Below are 18871 nucleotides of genomic sequence, written 5' to 3'. Positions count from 1 at the left end.
ACGCACAAGGTTCCTGTGTCTTTTAAGAAATTGAAGGCAGAAATGCAACCCGTTTCTTCACCTGCTTGATTGATTTTTGCCTGTGAGGCAATAATAAAACCGCATGAGCACTACCTGGGGAACACACAATTCAAGCAAAGGTTTATTTGCGGGAAGGAAAAGAGCGATTAGATTTGTTGTTGACAAGATTGGAGTTTAGAGGGAGGGGGGAGGGGGGCGTTTCGTTCTTTTCTTTTTAACTATTAGTAGATATTCTGATGTAAGGTCTTCCAAGAAGATGTAGATGCTAGTTTTGAACTGATCTCCTAATAGAAAGAAAATTTAAACGATTAAAAGTTAAGAAGAAGAAAAAAGCAAGGTCAACTAATTGGAGGAGAATAGGACTTGTGGAGATAATGGTGGTGAACGGGTTAAACATTTCGCGCGTTTTCGTCTTGGAAGAAGACGGGGGAACGAAGGAGCCCCTTTTCGGGCAGCAGCGATAAAGCGCAATGACTCTGTAGCTTCGACTGCCAAGAGTCAAGATGGCAGCTACGGAGCTTTGGAGCGGAGGAAGCCTTTGATTTAAAAGAAAAGGAAAGACTTTAGTAATATTGCAGTCCTGATTTGCACTTCTCATCTAAACTGATCTGATCTAAGTGATGTACAGTGGAATGTGAAAATAGAGATGGCAACAAGGTATAAAGAGACAACGTTCTGCTGCTCCTATAGCAGTTTTCAACGTTTACCGGAAATTCACCCTGTATGGCACTCTGGTATTTTCCTATCGCTATGGGAAGGGTAGGCAGACATTCTTTTCTCGCGGTGTTTGGAAAGCGCGCGCTTTTCACTTCTAGCGGAAGTGAGCTCTCGCTCACTCGATCGTTCGCTGGCTGCAGGTTGTGGTGCGCGCGTGCTGCTGCTGTGAAAGGGGAGCCAGCGGCGGAGCAATGCCGGTGGAGAACAGCAACAACAACAACGGCGCCGCCACTGGGAGCGACGCAGGTGAGGGCGGAAATAAGCATGGCCAGGGTGCCTCTGAGCACCTGTAGAATTTCTCCCTAGAAAGGGTTGGTGGTGTTGGGTTTTTGTTTTAATCAAAAGCTATTTCTGACTGCGCTCATCAAAGAGTCCTGACTCTTGCGGGGCGGGGGAATGCGCCTTTCTCTTGTTCACAAAGCTTTGCAACAGATGTAAATGTGCAAATAAAAACCTTTAGCGAGCCTTTTTAGTCCACTGCGGGGAGTGGGGTGGGATGTTGTTATACACGTGGCACACTGCATAACACTGTACAAAGGGAACACTTTTGTGCCCTGAGGGTCTTGCTATCTGTTGTAACATGAGGGAAATCACCTCAGCTCCTTAACCCTATCTTAGGTTAACAGGGATAACTATGCCTTTGTTAGGACAAATTGGAAGTTGCAAAGTAGAGAGCAATGGGTTGAGTTTCATATTTATTATTTACTTGAAATATATATATATACCCCACCTCTCCAGTGCACTACTGCTCGGGGCAGCTCAACAATAAGATAGACACAGATACAATAAAAGTAATAAAATTAACGAAAAGGGTTTTTTTTAAGTCAGATTAAAAACCACAATCATTATTAGGTTCAAATTAAAACTGAAAATTATAAAAAGCTAAAGAAACAACCAGATATAACAAAATAATAATGGAGTATTAAAAAGCTTCCTTAAAAGTTGTGTTTTAAGATTTTTTTAAAAAACAGTGAGGGAAGCTCTTCAGGGAGGGCATTCCAAAGCTGAGGGGCCACAACCGAAAAGGCCCTGTCCCTAGTCCCCGCCAACCAGATCTCTGTTAGTGATGGGGTCATGAGCAGGGCCTGAGATGATGAGCGGAGGGCCCTGGCAGATTTATATAGGTGAATGCAGTCCAACAAATACCCCAGCCACAAGCCATGTAGGGCTTTAAAGGTCAATACCAGCACCTTAAATCTAGCCAGGAAGCAGACCGGTAGCCAATGAAGCTGAGGATGGGTGTAATACTCGTGCCCCCACGAGCATCCTTGTGGAAGCATTCTGAACCAGCTGAAGCTTCCGAACAGTCTTCAAGGGCAGCCCACTTAGAGCGCATTGCAGTGTCAATCTGGATGTTACCAATGCATGAGTGACGGACAGGTCCGACTTCTACAAGTAGGGTTGCAGCTGGCATCCCAGCCGTAGTTGGTAAAAGGTGCTTCTGCACACTGCCGCCACCTGTGTTGGGTCCAGAAGCACCCCCAAGCTGCGGACTTTGTGTTTCAGAGTGAGCATGACCCCTTCCAAGACCAGATTTACCTCCTTCATGGATGATCAGTTCTACCAACCCAGAGCACTTCTGTCTTATCTCGCTAGAGTTTCAGCTTGTTTGCCCCCATCCAGTCTAGAACAGTCTCCAAGCCTCGGTTCCGAGCATCCACTGCCTCCCTGGTGTCTGCTGACTTAAAAGATAGGTAGAGCTGCATGTCATCAGCATATTGATGGCACCGCAGCCCACACCTACGGATGACCTCTCCCAGGGGCTTCATGTAAATGAGGTACAGAATAGATCCTTGTGGCACCCCAAAGGTCAAAGGGTGGAGCAGGCATCCACCAGCACCACCTTCTGAGTATGAACCCTAGGTAGGAACGGAGGCACCATATAACTGTGCCCCCAAGTCCCAGCCTAGAGGGACGTCCCAGAAGGATACCAGGGTCGATAGTATCGAAAGCAGCCGAGAGGTCCAAGAGGATCAACAGAGTCTCACTTCCTCTGTCTGTCTCCCGGCATAGGTCATCCACCAGGGCGACCAAGGCAGTTTCAGTTCCACATCCAGGTCGGAAGCCAGATTGTAAAGGATCTAAGTAATCAGATTTATTCACTCAGATTCCAGGGCTGCCTGGAGCTGAGATGCCACAATGCTCTCCAACACCTTGCCCAAGAAGGGGAGGTTTGAAACTGGTTGAAAGTTATTTAAGTCATCTGGGTCCAATGAGGGCTTTTTAAGGAAGGGCCTAGTGACTGCCTCCTTCAGGCAAGGAGCTCCTAAGGCTAGTTGATAAAGAATGCAGATCAAGAAGAGAAAAAGAGTATGTAAAGGACGTTGGTGGGAGTATAAAATTGATGATTCAGAAAGCTCTTTGCAGGACTATCATGTACTTCTCTTTGTAGTTTGGCTTTTGCCTTCTTGTCCTCCAGCCTTGGCAAGCCCAGATTCACACTTGTTTTCTAACTGAGCTTATCGGTTTTGTTTTAGGGCTCCTGCAGGCAGAGATGGACAAACAAACAGGAGCAACTGTAATCACTGCAGCGATGCTGCAGGAGGAGGAGCAGCTTGAAGCAGAAGGAATGGAGAAGGAGAGGCAGATAATGGAGAAGGTAACGGATGCATATGTATTTGCTTTCTGTGGGTCATCTGTGGACTGTTTGTTTTGAGCATATGAAGCTACCTTATGCTGTCAGGTCATTGGTCTATGTAAAGTCAGTATTACATTGACTGGAGGCAACTCTCTTAAGGTTTTGGACAAAAATCTTTCCCAACTCTACCTGAAGATCCCAGGGATTGAACCTGGGATTTTTGGCATGCACAGCATGTGCTCTGCCACTGAGCTATGGCTTGTTGGATGAAAGATGTGATTGTGTTAATAACTAAAGGAATACAGTTGGCACAGGACTAGAACAAATAGCCTCTGCTCACTCTGTAGATTTGTCACAATTCAAACCTGAGTGTGATATTTGTTTCAGCCTGCAGTTTGGAAGAAGTGCTGCAGGTGATGAAGCAAGTCCCTCACAACTTGGTGCTAGCTTGTTGTCACTTGTAAAGTTTCCATAATCTGTCAGATTGCTTTGGCAAAGGCATACCCTCAATTATCTCTTCTATGATAGAAATGATGTATTAGGGAACTGTCATGTTAGTCTTTTACAACAAAAATAAGTGTGTCTTGTTTGTTCTTAAAGATAAAAGAACCAAACCATAGAATTTAAAATTGGGAAAGACCTTGGAGGAAACAGTTACAGCATCCCAGACAGATGGCTGTCTGGCCTAGTTTTGAAGACTTCTAGAGCCCATTACTGCATGAGACAAACTGCGGAACTGTTGAACAGTGCTTACAGCTAAATAATTTCTTTCTAATGTCTGACTCGAGCCTAAATCTGCTTCCTTGTAACTTCAACCCATTGGTTTTAGTCCTACCCTCAGGAGCAACAGTGAACGAGCAGTGTGAGGGCCAGTGTGGTGTAGTGGTTTAAGTGTTGGACTATGACTAGGGAGACCTGAGTTCGAATCCCCATTCGGCCATGAAACTTGCTGAGTGACTCTGGGCCAGTAACTTCTCTCTCAGCCTAACCTACCACGGAGGGTTTCTAGGATAAATAAACCAAGTACACTGCTCTTGGCTTCTTGGAGGAAGAGTGGGATATAAATGCCAAAAAAATAAATAAATTCACTCCTCATAGACGGTGGCTCTTCAAATGTTTGAAGATGGCCATATCATAGATGGTGGCTCTTCAGATGTTTGAAGATGGCCATATCTCAGTCTTCTATTCTCTAGGCTTACGCAACTCCTTCAACTGTCCCTCATGAACTTTAAGTGAAGGTGAAGACATTTTAGCATAAACTGTCATGAAATGGAACCTGCTTGATCAGATGCATGAATTGTTATCCTTGGGTGTTAGATATATAAATTGCAAAAATATGTATGTGCACAGTACAGAAACAGAAGGAAAAAATGTGAACTTATGGGTCAAAAGGTTATGAAGAGAGATGTGCAAAACTACTTGAGCTAAATCAATTTGAGCTCGAATCAGGCGAATGATTCAAACTCTAAACAAAACATGCTTAAAAGAAAGGTCCTATTTTGAGTTTGAATCAGAACAACCCTGTTTTGAGCTAAAATTGATTCGAGTTTTGAGTGCTATTTTGAGGTTTGTTTTTCCAGCTGATCTACCAGTTGGGGTTCACAGGTAGACCAGTCCTCTGATGTGGGCTGACTTGCCAAGTTGGAGGTGGAGGCTTGGTCTATCTGCCTACCCCAGTTTGTAGACATGCTCTCCCTGGAAGAGCCCTGTTTTTCCATGGAGAGCTGTTCTATCGACTGGAGTTGGCAGGTGGGCCAGCCCTCTGCACCCGACTTAGCGCATTGGCCTGCCTCAGAGGAATGGTCTACCTGCCAACCCCAACTGGTAGACCAGCTGTCTTTGGAAAAACAGGTCTCCAAAACGGCACTCAAATTTCAAGGTTGATTCATCGAAACAGCCGGATTTGGAAGCTGTTTTGACAAATCAATTCAAGTATTTTGTTATTTGATTTGAGATCGAAGCTCAAAATCCAGTCTGTGCACATTCCTAGTTATGAAATGTAAGAATACTGTCCATTTTTATGTAAAGTGGAAATGTAAGTGATAAGTACAATGACAATTCATAACAGAAGTCGGTAGATAAAATCTTCCTGGTTATACAAAATTAACATATATAGTGAGATAGGAACAATGGCTTCTTATTAGAGCCTAAGTGGGTGGACATAAATCTGCCATTAGTGTGATGAAATGCTTTTGGAATACAATGGTGGCTATTCATATATCATGCTTAAATGTGTCTACAATACTATGCTGGATCAGGGCCGAGAATAGAATTGGCAACATGCTAGCCAAGAAGGACTTGGTTTTAGAACTTGTAAACCACACGATGGGAGCTCTTTGTGTGTCCTGATCTACTGTTTCAGTCTACTTTTTTAATCAAGCTCCAGCCTGACTCCACCTCATCAGCTAGAGACTGCAAGGGCCATCAAAGTCCTTTGGTTATGAGCACACAAATAATTTGTTGGCTTCCAGATGCAACTCCACATCTGCAAGCATAAAGGAAGTTCTCGCAAGTGTTAATCCTCACAGATGTGGATTGCACTCACTTGTATTTGCATCATCTGAGGAACATCTTCCAAGTAGACTCAAAGATGCAACTGACGGAGTTGTATGTGGATGTTAAAGCTGTTTTAGACCTATATGTTGTGATCCCCACTTGAAATGTTTTTCTAATGGGTCCATTGTTCATCAGCCCACCAACAGTGCACAGACACCCAAGAGGGATCTTCACAAGGTTTTCAGGGTTCTAACGAGAGATTTCTTCTAGTCCCTTAGGTCAGTTTGTCTTTAGTTACTGTTGTGGAAAGTGTTACTCTTTAAAACTATTACTCAGCATGGAGAATTTTAGACCTGGTCACCTTGTTCTGGAAGTAGCTACATTTCCCTACATCAGCACTCAGTTCTACAGGAACCAGGAGTTGGTGCTGCCCTTTTGACTCAAATGTAAACATCCAAAATGCACATGTTGGTATGTAACACAATAAAAGAATATCTGACTTTGGTATGGGACACTAGAGACTTTAGCATGTTGTATGCTCTTCCTTTGTTCTACCCTGGAGAAGGAGGTTGCCACGGTCACTTAAAGGTGGATCAAAGAAAGTGTTTCACCAACCTGTGAAACCCCAAATGCTAGAGTTCTCCTAGGTGTCATTGCGTACTTTGCACGAGCCTCTGCTATAACCAGCATTAAGGTTATGCTTCAGAGGGTCAAAAGCTGAATAATATGCACCAGTCCTTTGGTACTGTGCTGAAGTGTCCACTCCCTGCATGGCAGTCTTTGTGCAGTCTTGTATACTTCTAGTAATATGGGGTGGGGGCATCTTACAGGAAGCAGATCACAGTACTGTCCCAGCAATGACTGGGAAGGTGCACTCTGGGGGCGCCAGGAAGTGTATGCAATGAACGCTGGGAGGTGTGGTCTTTTCCCCATAAAGTTCTATAGAGGAAGCATGTTGAAGGACTATACCTTCCACGGTTGCCCATGCATACCACCTAGCATGCCATCCTAGCATTGCTGAGGCAGTACAGGGCTCTGCTTCCCTAAAGGGGGCCCCCCTGCAGTGGCTTTTGAGTATGGTACCGCATAGACATGCTGAGAGCACCCAGTTCTGAAGGGCCGATGTTTATTATTTGGGTTTGACATTCTGAAGCACAACACTGTTGAGCAACACGCCTGTTAGCAGAGAACTGCAAAGCAGCCACTTGGCTTCCATCTCCTTCCTTGTGAGACATGAGGGGTTGGGTGTGTTTGACGCTGCCTGAACTCTTAACAAATTTCAATTTCGATGGTTGCAGTACTATACCCTGTTGAAACTGATCGTTTTTGCCTTATAGGCTTGCATGTCCTGGGACAGAGACTCCGGTGAAATGCGCTACAAAAGGCTTCAGCATTTGCTTGAAAAAAGCAACATCTACTCAAAATTCTTGCTGACCAAAATGGAACAGCAGCAGCTGGAGGTAAGTGTGCTCTAAAAGTAAGTCTCAAAAGTTAGACTTCCATTCTAACATAGCAATGAATGCAAAGGAGCTCCATACTGTATTATAATGTGTCAGTGATGATAAATGAGTTGAGCTTAACACTGATTTTAATTTGATATGAGTTCTAGCCCCACTTTGAATTAAAAACCCAACTATATTTATAAACTATGCCATGTACATGGAAGTGCAGGATATAATTATTTTGTAATAAGTAAACTTGAAGCAGTTCCACAGATCAACCTGTATGAAATCTTTAGTATAAGAAATGTATAGCTAAAGTTGTTTGGGTTGCACAACATACATCTCTTGAGACAGAAACTGTCTTTGACGAGATTCTGATAGCATCTGAAGGTAGTCAGTTACAATTTTCTATGTCAGAAGAGAGGAATGAGGCGCAGAATAGGATAAAGAGATAGTGGCCTAGCGTAAAGTAAAAGCAGACATGAACAGACTGCTGAAAATAAACCCAAGCAGGTCAGTCCTGTGTTCCTACTATACCTGTAGTTGTGCCAGGGTAAGGTCTGTGTAATATAGTTGTGAACTTGTACCAGCTGACAGCATAGGAAGCTGCCTTCTACCGAGTCAGACCATTGGTCCATCTAGCTCAGTATTGTCCACACACAGGGAATTTGGGACCATCTGCATGCAAACATTCAGGTACTCTTCTCGGCTGGTGTAGGAGGTCACCCAAGCTTGGGATTACATCCCCCCACATACTCCAAAAGGCAGGAAGTAGTCATACTTGAAGATCCTTAACCCAGTGCATGTGGGCGGATCTCCTCAGTTCTACTTCCTGCCTTTGCTCCAGAAGGCTCACATTACAGCTCGCTGGCTCTGGCCTTGTTTACTAGGCCTCTTTTCTTCTGCTTATATTCCTATTATTTTTGACTATTTCCAATCTATTCTTCACCTGGTATTCTACTACTATTAGTTTTCTCTAGTTACTAAAGAAAAAGAAAAAAATTAAAAAGAAAAAAAATTAAATTAAAAAAAAAAAATATTTCATATCTGTTCTTCTACTGTCCGTTCTGTTATTCGTTACCTCTCCTCACCTCATCAACCCTTTGGCCGATGTCCGCTAAGACGACCTTCGGACTCCTGGCCGTTAGGGAGAGATCCGCCCGTCAGTGCCTGTTCCCGCCAAAAACTCGGGACTGCGCAAATCCTGTAAGGAAAATGGTGGATGTATCGGATGACCTTGCTGGCGCCAGTAGGCCACAGCGGCCCTCTCTGTCGCCAGATACCGGTGAGGAGACTGGGCGCAATTCATGCCACCAGCAATCCACCGTAGCAGGACACAAGTGGTGGCACAAGAAGCGGAGGCATCCCAACAAGGAGGCCCCGTTGATGGGAGAGCTTTCACCCAGCAGCGCGGGCAAGGTAAGCCCGCGAGATTTGGCATTGCCCCCCCAAACTCCTTTCCCTAGCAGTTGGGCGTGCAGGAGGAGGACTGTCTCAGCAAGTACTGGGGCCATGCCGAAAGGAACATCAGCAGGAGTGGTCGCCCCAGATCCCGTCAGAATCAGACGGGGAGGACATGGCAGGCAGTGCTGGGCCCGTGGACGGGGCGTCGGAGCACCCAGAAGGCCATGAACAGCTCCCCCCGGTGAGATCGGGACTTGCTCAGGGGGGTGAGGAGGTGGGTGCAGATGCCCCCTCCCTCAGTGCCTACTCAGGGAATGTGGGGGTTCCCCCCGGTTGCTGCCACTGTAAAGGGCTGGATTCAGGAGGCCGTTCAGGTCTCACTGGCAGCGGTGCTTAAAGCGCGGAAGCCTGCAAGGCAGGCTGTGATCCATGTGTCGTCCTCAGACTCTCAGGAGGAGACGGTGCCCGCTAAGCAGCCCAGGGTGGCTATATGCCAGGACTCTGTGCCCAGTGGTAGGGGGAGGTCTTCAGACGAGTCAGGAGAGGACTCCCCAGATTTATTGCGACCCAGGGCAGTGGGTCGGAGACATTGCTGGGCAACCCAGACAAGGGGCCCTCCTCCTCGGAAGAGGGGGAGATTATTGAGAACTCTGCAGCAAACTTACACAGTCAGAGGCTTTCTCTTATGGAGGATTTTCAGCCACTAATTAACCAGGCTATTGCTGTGCTTGATCTGAAGCCAGTTACAGAGGAACAGGTCTCTCCTGTGTCCAAGGGCTCCTTGGTGCTGCCTAAGGCTAAGGTACCTCAGATTAAATCAGTGATACCTGAGGGCTTTACTAATACCATCAAGGAAGAATGGGTGGCTATTGCAACTCCCAAAGCGTATGTTGGCATTGGCTAGCAAATTGTCCAACTTTGAGGAGGAGACTCTGGACTTGCTGAAGGTGCCACTTACGGATGCTCACTTCGGGGCCCTACTTAGTAGCATAGTGGTACTCAAAGATGGGGACTCCTCTTTTAAGGAGCCAGGAGACAGAAAAGCAGAATCTGCACTGCGCAGGGCCCACGAGGCTTCAGCAATGGCCATCAGAGCTGACACCACTGCGTCCTTGGTGTCTAGAGCATCAGTCTTGTGGATCAACGGGTTACCCAATGACCCTCCCGCTGATCAATCTAAGATGGGGCGTGAGCTACTTCATCTGCAGAGGGCGGCTGCCTTTTCAACGGATTCTACTCTGGACAGTTCAATTCTCGGCACGTGTGGTCAGTGCAAGTGTCCTGGCAAGACGCAACATATGGCTGAAATATTGGAAAGTTGATAATACGTCTAGGGCTAATTTAGCTGCTGCTCCCTATGCTGGGGGGAAGCTAATTGGGGATGAGGCCCTGAAAGAGGTCCTCATTGAAACTAAGGATAAGCGTGGGTTCTGCCATCAGCCCCTAGGAAGGAGGACAAGAGTTTTAATCGTAGACCGACGCAAACCTTCAGGGCATTTAGACCTCAGTTTTGTCAGAGGGAGCCTTTTAGGCCTTTTCGATTGCAGTGGAACAGATCCAGAGGCCAAGGCAGGCAAGGGTTTAATCAGCAGAACCGTCAGTCTTTCGGAAACCAGCAGCAGGGCCCCAAGCAGCAGTCCTGACTCTCACTCAGGCAAAGTGGGGGCCCGCCATTTGGCCCGTTTGGAAAGAATCCATCAACGACAGGTGGGTTCTTTCCATTATCCTACATGGGTACAAAGTGGAGCTGGGCAGCCCCCCAGGAAACAGATTCCTCCTTACCCCTAGATCCAGGAAACTGGAAAAGCACAAGGGGTTGTCCATGGCCATTCAGTATCTGGTGGCTATAGGGGTCATAGAGGAGGTCCCACCTCTCCAGAGAGGCAAGGGCATCTATTCTGTGATTTTTACGGTGCCAAAAAAGGTCGGATCGGCCAGGGCAGTTCTCAATCTATGCCCAGTCAACCGCTTTGTGATAAAAAGGAGGTTCAGGATGGAAACCCTTTGTACCATCTCAGAGGCATTGCAGATGGGGGACTACATGGCTTCAATAGATCTCCAGGAGGCCTATTTACACATCCCCATTCATCCACTCAGTCGACATATATTCCGTTTCTGCTACATGGGGAGGCATTATCAGTACAGAGCCCTTTCCTTTTGGTCTCTCATCAGCCACCTGAGTTATTATGAAGGTTCTAGTCTGCTAGTGGCCACTTTATGCACTGAGGGGGTCCACCTGTATTGTTACCTCGACAACTTGCTCAAGAAGGGGCAGTTCGGTCGGCTCTGTCCAGAACAATGTCTGTGTTACGTGAGCATGGGTTTCTGATAAATGTGGGCAAGAGTCACCTGATGCCCACGCAGAGCCTTCGTCATTTGGGCATGGTAATGGACACCTCAGTAGGCAAACTGTTTCTGCCACAGGATCGGATGGAGGTCTTATCGTCACTGGCTCGTGTGATTGCTTCGAGACTGTGGGCCAGCCTTCTCAATCTAGCAAGTTTGTTGGGTCTCATGGTGGCGGCTATGGACTCGGTGCCTTGGGCGAGGTTTTCATCTATGCCAGTTACAGTGGGCTTTCCTCCCTTACCAGCACAGGATTGCTCTCAAGCGTGACAAGAACATTCCTCTCTAGGTGTCTCTTCGCGAGTCGATTCGTTGGATGGCCCAGGGAACCTAGACAAGGGCAAGCTGTTCATAGAACCCAAGAGAGTGATGGTCACGATGGACGCCAGCCTATCAGGCTGGGGGGCTCACTGTTGGAACAGTTCTGCCCAGGGGCTTTTGGTCGGTGGTGGAGTCGCTCCATGGCATAAACTGGCTTGAGCTGTGGGCTGTCTTTCTGGCCCTAAAAGCCTTCACGCCCTTGGTGAAGGGAAGGAACATCTTAGTGTGTACAGACAACATCTCAATCAAGGCACACATAAACAGGCAAGGGGGGACAAAGTCAAGATCTCTTTTCTTCAGTCTGTGGAGTTGCTGGATTGGGCGGAGAACAACTTAATATCCATTCTGGGCCATCATGTAAATGGAATTTCTAACGTTCGGGCAGATTGGCTAAGACGGCAGGAGATCCAGCTGGCAGAATGGGGCCTGCACCCTCAAGTATTTTGGTGGCTGACAGAGCGGCCGGGGTGACCCCAGATAGACTTGTTCGCATATCCTCAGAACGCCAAGATTCAGAAGTTTTACTCACGTTTTCCAACATTGGGGGCAGAAGAGACTGATGTGCTATAGGTGCCATCGTCTCCATGTCTGCTGTATGCATTTCCTCCAGTGCCGCTGCTCTCCCATTGCCTCAGGAAGCTGCAGGGGTCACAGGCATCCCTGATATTGATTGTGCCTTTTTGGCCCAGAGGGCCTTGGTTTTCCGAGATCGTCGACTTGACAGTAGGTCATCCACTCAGATTGCCAGACCATCCAGATCTGCTGTGTCAAGGTCCGATTTACCATCCTTGCGTCTAGAAAGTGTTCAGCCAACAAGATTTACCAATCGACTTGGCGTAGTTTTCAGTGTTGGACAGCAAAGCGCTCCCTGCAGCTGGACAAGTGCAGGTCGAGGGAATTACTAGGTTTTCTTCAGGATGGCCTTGCGCTTAGTCTGAAACCCAACACGCTTAAACGCCAGGCGGCGTGCTTGATCCAGATGTTGTTTCCTCATCGGCGTTCATTCAGGCATGGCACCCTCTTATACACAAGTTCTTGAGGGGGGCAGCTTTGTTGTCTCCACCAGTCTCCCATCGTTTCCCGTCATGGGATTTGCATATTGTGTTGCGGGGTCTGCAGTTTCCACCATTTGAACCACTTTGATCTGTGTCATTGCAGATTTTGTCCTGGAAGGTGGCCTTTTTAGTAGCTGTAACATCAGCCAGGAGGGTTTCTGAATTGCAGACTCTGTCAGTTAAGAGTAATTTGTGTATTTTCTCTAAGGACTCTCTGAGACTTATCCCGGATCCTTCATTTATCCCTAAGATAAAGTCTCAGTTTAATCGTGAGGCGGACATTTAATTACCTTCTTTTTGTCCAGATGCTCGTTACCCTGCAGAGAAGGAATGGCACCGTCTGGATGTCAGGTGGGCATTGAAGATATATATTGACAGGACGCAGGCTTTTCGTAAATCAGATGCTCTTTTTGTGGCCTTTAGGGCTTCTAAAATGGGATGCAAGGTGTCTACAGCCATTATCACTCGATGGGTCCGTTCATGCATTACGGTGTTGTATGAAGCCCAGAAACTTCCGGTGCCTGGCCATATTACGGCACACTCAACTACATCGGCAGCCACTTCCGCTGTGTTATCTTCACCGGCGTCCCTTGAAGAGATTTGCAAAACAGCTACTTGGTCGTCGCCTTTTACATTTTCAAGGCATTACAAGTGGGATGAACATGAAGCTGCCAGAGCGGCATTTGGTCGGAGTGTCCTGCAACGGGTCCTTCCGGGTCAGTAGCTCCAGCTTGGGTATTTTCCCTCCCGTGGTTGGTGCTGTGTTATGTCCCAAGCTTGGGTGACCTCCTACACAAGCCAAGAAAGGTACATTGGTACTCACCGTGAAGGTGTCTTCTGGCTGGTGTAGAAGAGGTCACCCAAGGCCCGCCCTTGTTGTGTTAGGCTGGAGCTGATGATCTGGTTGTAGGGGGACAGTTTTTCTGTCTTTCTCTGCATTATTGTTTGTATATTGTTGTATATTCTCTGTTATGTTCTGTAGTTTTCATTCTGTAGCTTGAGCTGTTTTAAGCACTGAGGAGATCCGCCCACATGCATTGGGTTAAGGATCTTCAAGTATGACTACTTCCTGCCTTTTGGAGCATGTGGGGGGATGTAATCCCAAGCTTGGGTGACCTCTTTTACACCAGCCAGAAGACACCTTCACGGTGAGTACCAATGTACCTTTCTCAGACCCCTAAGGGGAATATCTTACAGTTCTCACTCATGTAGTCTCCCATTCAAATGCAAACCAGGGTGGATCCTGCTTAGCAAAGGGGATACCGTATTTTATGGACTATAAGACTCACTTTTTTCCTCGAAAAATATCCGCCAAAATTCAGGTGCGTCTTATATGTTTTAACAGTTTAATATGTTAAAACTCTGAAAAACTGGATTAAAATTAAGGTGCGTCTTATAGTCCGTAGCGTCTTATAGTCCGTAAAATACGGTAATTCATGCTTTCTACCACAAGAAAGCTCTCCTCTCCCTACTGAGCAGAATCAGTAGCACAAAAGCTTTCGGGTTTTTGTGGAAACAAGGTAGCAATGCTGGCAGGCAGTCCTGCAGAATCCATGGGAACTGCTAGTAGCAACAGTCGTGAAACCACTTGCTGATTATGCCCTTGAAGCAGCCATGTATAAAAGGCAGGAATGTTTCAATGACATCACTTGGACCATCAGATACACACCCCTCCCCAGATGCAAAGTAAAGCCAACCGTGAAGAACAGACTTCATCCATTGTGAGGCTTTTGTTAGTTTCCCAGGAGGCCAGAGGGCTAGCTAGCCATGGAGCTACAGCTTATTAGAGAAGCACAGACTTCATATAATGTCTAGATTCCCCTAGGGAAGAGAACTTGAGAAACTCTTACATGAGACAGTGTAGTCAGTGTGATGGCCAATCAGAGCTGTTAATACATTAGCATGTCTCTTATTTTGCCCACCCATCCAGACATGCATGTACACATACATCTCTGTTCATTTGATTTCCAGTACCTGCTCATTATTGCCTAAGGACACCTTATTATCTACCAGTATCCTTCCCGCCCTCTCTTTATCCAGCCAACTCCCAGGTTTTAAAAACATTTTTAAATATATGTTCATATAGTACTTGACCACAAAAAAGTTCTCAAAGCAATATGTAGTAAAAGAGAAGATGGTTTCCTGTTCCAAGATGACTTGCAGTCTTAAAGTAATAACACTAACGCATGTACTCACCAGCAGTAGCCACTGGAGAGACACCCACCAGCAATAGCCACATATGAGAGCCATCATTTTTGAAGATGCCTCTTGCCCAGTTAGCAGGGTATGCTAGCAATAATGTGGGGGTGCAGACCAACATCACAGAAGAATATTTGCCAGATGTTTTGGTTTTGCAGGGCCCTTGTGCTTTTGAAAGCTGCATGACAAACAAAGGAGCATGCGTGAAACCTTCCTGGTCACTGCATCCGTGTGCTGGGTATGGCTGCATCTCTGCCATTATGGTCATACACTCTGAAAAAGCATATGATCCTTGCTAGAACAAAAATATGGCCAGAAGAACAGCTAGCATCCTACTGGTAATTGCTACTGCTCTAGGCTTTGCTTACAATCTGAATGGCTGAGGCAGTGTGGAACATCCTGCCTCTCATCATGTTTAATGATTGCCTGCGAGGTGACTAGAGAAATGGTTTGTAACTGTAGGGGTGGTTGAGTTAGAACAGGGGTGCACAACCCAAATGACCTGGTGCGCCAAAACTGACCGTGACTTGGCTCATGGGGGCCGAGGTCAATTTTAGAGTGCTGATTATTAAAGTAACACTTAATCTCAATCAATTGATTAAATCAAATTAAAGTTAAATTAATTAAAATGAATTTAATCAAAGTTTAATTCTTGAAGTTCTGGCAGGCCAAGATTAATTTAAATTAAAATAAAATAATTTGAATTAAAATTCATTCTAATAAAATAAATACAATACAATCTGTACAAAATACATAACAATGAAATTCATTGTTCTTCTTTTCCACCTCTGCCAAATCATCACACTTAACATGGAGCACTTGTAAGGAAAAAAAGCAGAGAAGTTTTTCTCTTAATTTTTGATAAGATTACACATTGATCCTTCACCGCACAGGCTTTTATGAGAGGGAAAGAGAGAAGGGAGATGGGGAAAGAAAGAGGGAAAGGATGGGGCAGACTTGGCTTGAGAGAGCCAAGCAGAGGTGTAGAAGGCCTACTGGCTCACCCCGCCCCCACTGGCAGCCATCCCCTCAGCTGTGTGGTGGCTGGAATTGGAATTCAAAATGAAACATGGAGTTTTGCGGGGGGGCAGCAATGGCCCTGCATGGAGGTTCATGGTTCGGGGGGCAAGATAAAAGGCCTTGCGGGCCAGATGTTGTATAGGCCTGAGCTGGAGGGAGAGGGGGTAGCTGAGTGAAAGGTAGTAACTTTGCATGCCTTGGCTTAGCTCCACACACTTTCCAGATAACATGGTAGTCACCTTTCCATTGTAAGAGTGGAATATACTATTTAAATGTATTGATGTCCCTTGATTCATATCTTGTAAGGCAAAGTGAGTCATGATGATGGCTGGTTATGGCACTGTGGGTCAGAGAGCCTGATGGTGACTGTGCTCTCTGTTGTCTTCCATAGTGTCCAGGAGGAGTTTACCTGTAATTGGGGTGGGTGGGGGGGTTATGGCCTTTGGAGTCCCCTTCCTGCAAACTGCATACCTAAACAATGTCCTCTGTGAGGGTCTTGTCGTTGAGTTGCAAATAGGACCCAAGAGAGTATCCCCACGCCCTGCAATAAGAAGAAACTGTACGCTGTGTGCAGTTTCCTCTTATTGCAGGACATGGAAATAGTCTTTTGGTCCCTGGGTGTTTGAGTTATTTGTGTGCTTCATCTTTTTTTTCTTAGAGGTAATTGATAAAGCATTAGAAAGAAATAATGGCCCCAGACATCGAAGAGTGTTCATAGGATTGGTAACCTTAGCAGCCAAGGAAAAGGTCTCTTTTGGGGGGGGAAATGGGATTGGTGATCTAACTCACAAATATGATCTCAGTTTCTGAATTTGGTTGCAAGCTAATGTTAATAAAATTAATCTGTATGTCATTACTCTGCCTATGCTGAGGATCTCCATGTGGTATCTCAATAACTACTGTATTTTAGATGTATTTTGTGGGGAATATGGCAAGGAGTCTTGTGAATGGTACATGCATTCTGTAAACTGTACATTGGTGTTGTTGGTAATGCTGGCTTTTAGTTTTTGCTTTATTGAGATCACTATCTTAATAAAGGTTTTTTAGAAATCTCTTGAGGTCTTCCCCACACCATCCCTGACTTGCTTCCTGTGTGCAAGTCCAGACCTTGCAGCTCCGGTTGTAGGAGTGGAGTTGAGGTTGCTGGGTGGTGTTTGCATTTGTAGTTCTGTGGTAATATTCTATAAGAGTTCTTAGACAAGTATTATTCATCTGGGTTTCACTTCTCTTTGGTCTTTGTTGCTGTTGAGTAGAGATTGTGCCAAGTTCCCCAACACCAAATTACTATTAAGTACTGCTTGGGTATTCCTAGTACTCTAGACATGAAGCTGAGTGATGTGACCTCATGCTATGTATCTTGATGTATGTGAACTACACTCTCTGGCTAGGGCTAACATAGGGTGGGTGCCAGTTGGAAATAGGATCGTTCTACAGAACTAGTAGGGCTTTCTTCCTGTGTATTGAACATTGAAGTTGCATTAAGTCAGGCCTGACAAATCCAGTTGCCAGGTCACCATTGTGCCTAGAAATTTTATCATGGCACCTAGATGAAATCCTACAATGTAGGGAGTGACCATGGGGAATAGGGCAGAGCCAGTCAGGCAAGAGCAAGGCACTTGATCAGCTCTGATCACGCAAGGAAAGGCTCCTTCCATAGAGCAGAAAGACAAAAACTGATATTGGGGAAGGGGGGGGACCAAGACTGTCCCCCCCCCCTTGATGCATGTGTGTCTGGGTGTTCCTGTTCCTGAGGGGCCTCCCCTCTGCTACAGCTGGTACATCTCTTGGCTGTTCAATAGGCTCCATCCAATGAGCAGAGGGATAAGTCCCACCCAGCCCTGACAGTGAGAACAAAGTGGCTTCTCCAGCTCCTGCCTGACTCCAAGTAAATTAACAGTTATGGGGCTGGGGCACCCAAATGGGCAGAGGAAGGTTTTGGATCACAGCCTTACTTATGAGTAAGCCTCATTGAGCAATGGATCTTACTCCCAGTAAAGGTGCATTGTTGGTTTTCTCTCTTTAATGTTAGCAGCAGTGCCAATTATTCTTGCAAAACGTATTTCTTTAATTCTTTTGTCAATTGCTCTAACTCTAAAACATAAGCCCAAGAGCACATTTCATATGTCAAGCTTCTTTGCCGCAGAAAATCCTGGTCTCCCCTTGGCTTTGCCCATTTATCATCTGTGAAAGCCTTCAAAACCCACTTCGTTTAGGGCATTATAAACCACCCTGCATATTTCTGACTTACAACCAAAGGCAGGGGGAGCAAGTAAAGTGAGAAAGGAAGTGGGGGGGGGGAGATTCAATTTGGGATCTGGATTCTCTGGCTAGTTCCTTTCAAAGCAGAGTTGGTGGGGGAGGGGGAGAGAACAACTATTTTTTGGCTAGAAAAAGTCTGGTTCCCAAATTTTCAGTTGGTTCCTAAAGCCAAAAAAACTTGTCAAGGCCTGCACTAACCCTCATACCTCTTAACTTGTATAGGCTCTGGGGAATCTGCTTTTTGAGCACAATTTAAAAAACAATAGCTGTCCTGCTGAGTTGAGCAGTCATTCATCTAACACAACTGCCCTGACCAGATGGAAAACAAAAGCAGATGAGGCGCTATAGGCGCTGTAAATCATGGAGGCATGTCCGGGAGCTCATACTATGGCATGATTTCTGGGGCTGTGGTTAGCGCGAGCATGTCATTACATCTTTCATTACATATGAGTTCATTAATGGGAGACTTTGTCATAGCCTGTTGTGTGTAAAAATAGGGGGAGGGGGGAACCCTGTTCAGCATCCAGATGGTTGTCATGACTAAGGCCTTTTGAAATGTATGGGACTGAAAGCTGTCAAGACAGAGACACTACAATGGGGATAATTCTTCAGGAAGGTTGGGAAGGGATGAAGAGATTCTGGAGGAGGAACACAAGAAATGCAAAATACACCCTGAGGCATGGAAGTCTCAAGAAATGAGGAGCCCAGATGTTCTGTGTAGGCTTCCTCTGAAGGAAACCTCACTGATTTCAGTAGGGCTTACTCCCAGCTAAAGTGTGCACAAGTTTATGATTTGTGAGGGAAATTCTAGGGGTACTACCCTGAGAGGTTAAGAGTTCAACAAGGTGCCCGGAGAGAATAAGAGGACTACTATGGGGTCTGTGTGGGGGGGTATTTATTATTATTATTATTATTATTATTATACATTTATATCCCGCTCTCCTCCAAGGAGCCCAGAGCGGTGTACTACATACTTGAGTTTCTCCTTACAACAACCCTGTGAAGTAGGTTAG

The 18871-nt window shown here is 45.9% G+C and overlaps 1 protein-coding gene across 2 annotated transcripts in view; it reads left to right on the top strand.

Annotated features, from left to right (window-relative positions):
• Window positions 1-246: 246 nt before the first annotated feature.
• The window catches only part of HELLS (helicase, lymphoid specific), a 49954-nt gene continuing 31329 nt past the window's right edge, over window positions 247-18871 (top strand). Inside the window, exons 1-3 of one of the 2 annotated variants that reach the window (XM_053312135.1) lie at window positions 247-678; window positions 3216-3337; window positions 7150-7272. In XM_053312135.1, the coding sequence (XP_053168110.1) occupies window positions 3233-3337; window positions 7150-7272 (228 nt within the window). In that variant the 5' untranslated portion in view covers window positions 247-678; window positions 3216-3232. Of the gene's footprint in view, window positions 679-783; window positions 985-3215; window positions 3338-7149; window positions 7273-18871 lie in introns of those variants that run through there. The other variant, XM_053312134.1, reaches the window with a different exon arrangement.

Source organism: Hemicordylus capensis, chromosome 3 (genome assembly GCF_027244095.1).
Source record: "Hemicordylus capensis ecotype Gifberg chromosome 3, rHemCap1.1.pri, whole genome shotgun sequence".
Taxonomy (NCBI): Eukaryota; Metazoa; Chordata; class Lepidosauria; order Squamata; family Cordylidae; genus Hemicordylus; species Hemicordylus capensis.
This window is presented reverse-complemented; position numbering and strand designations above follow the sequence as displayed.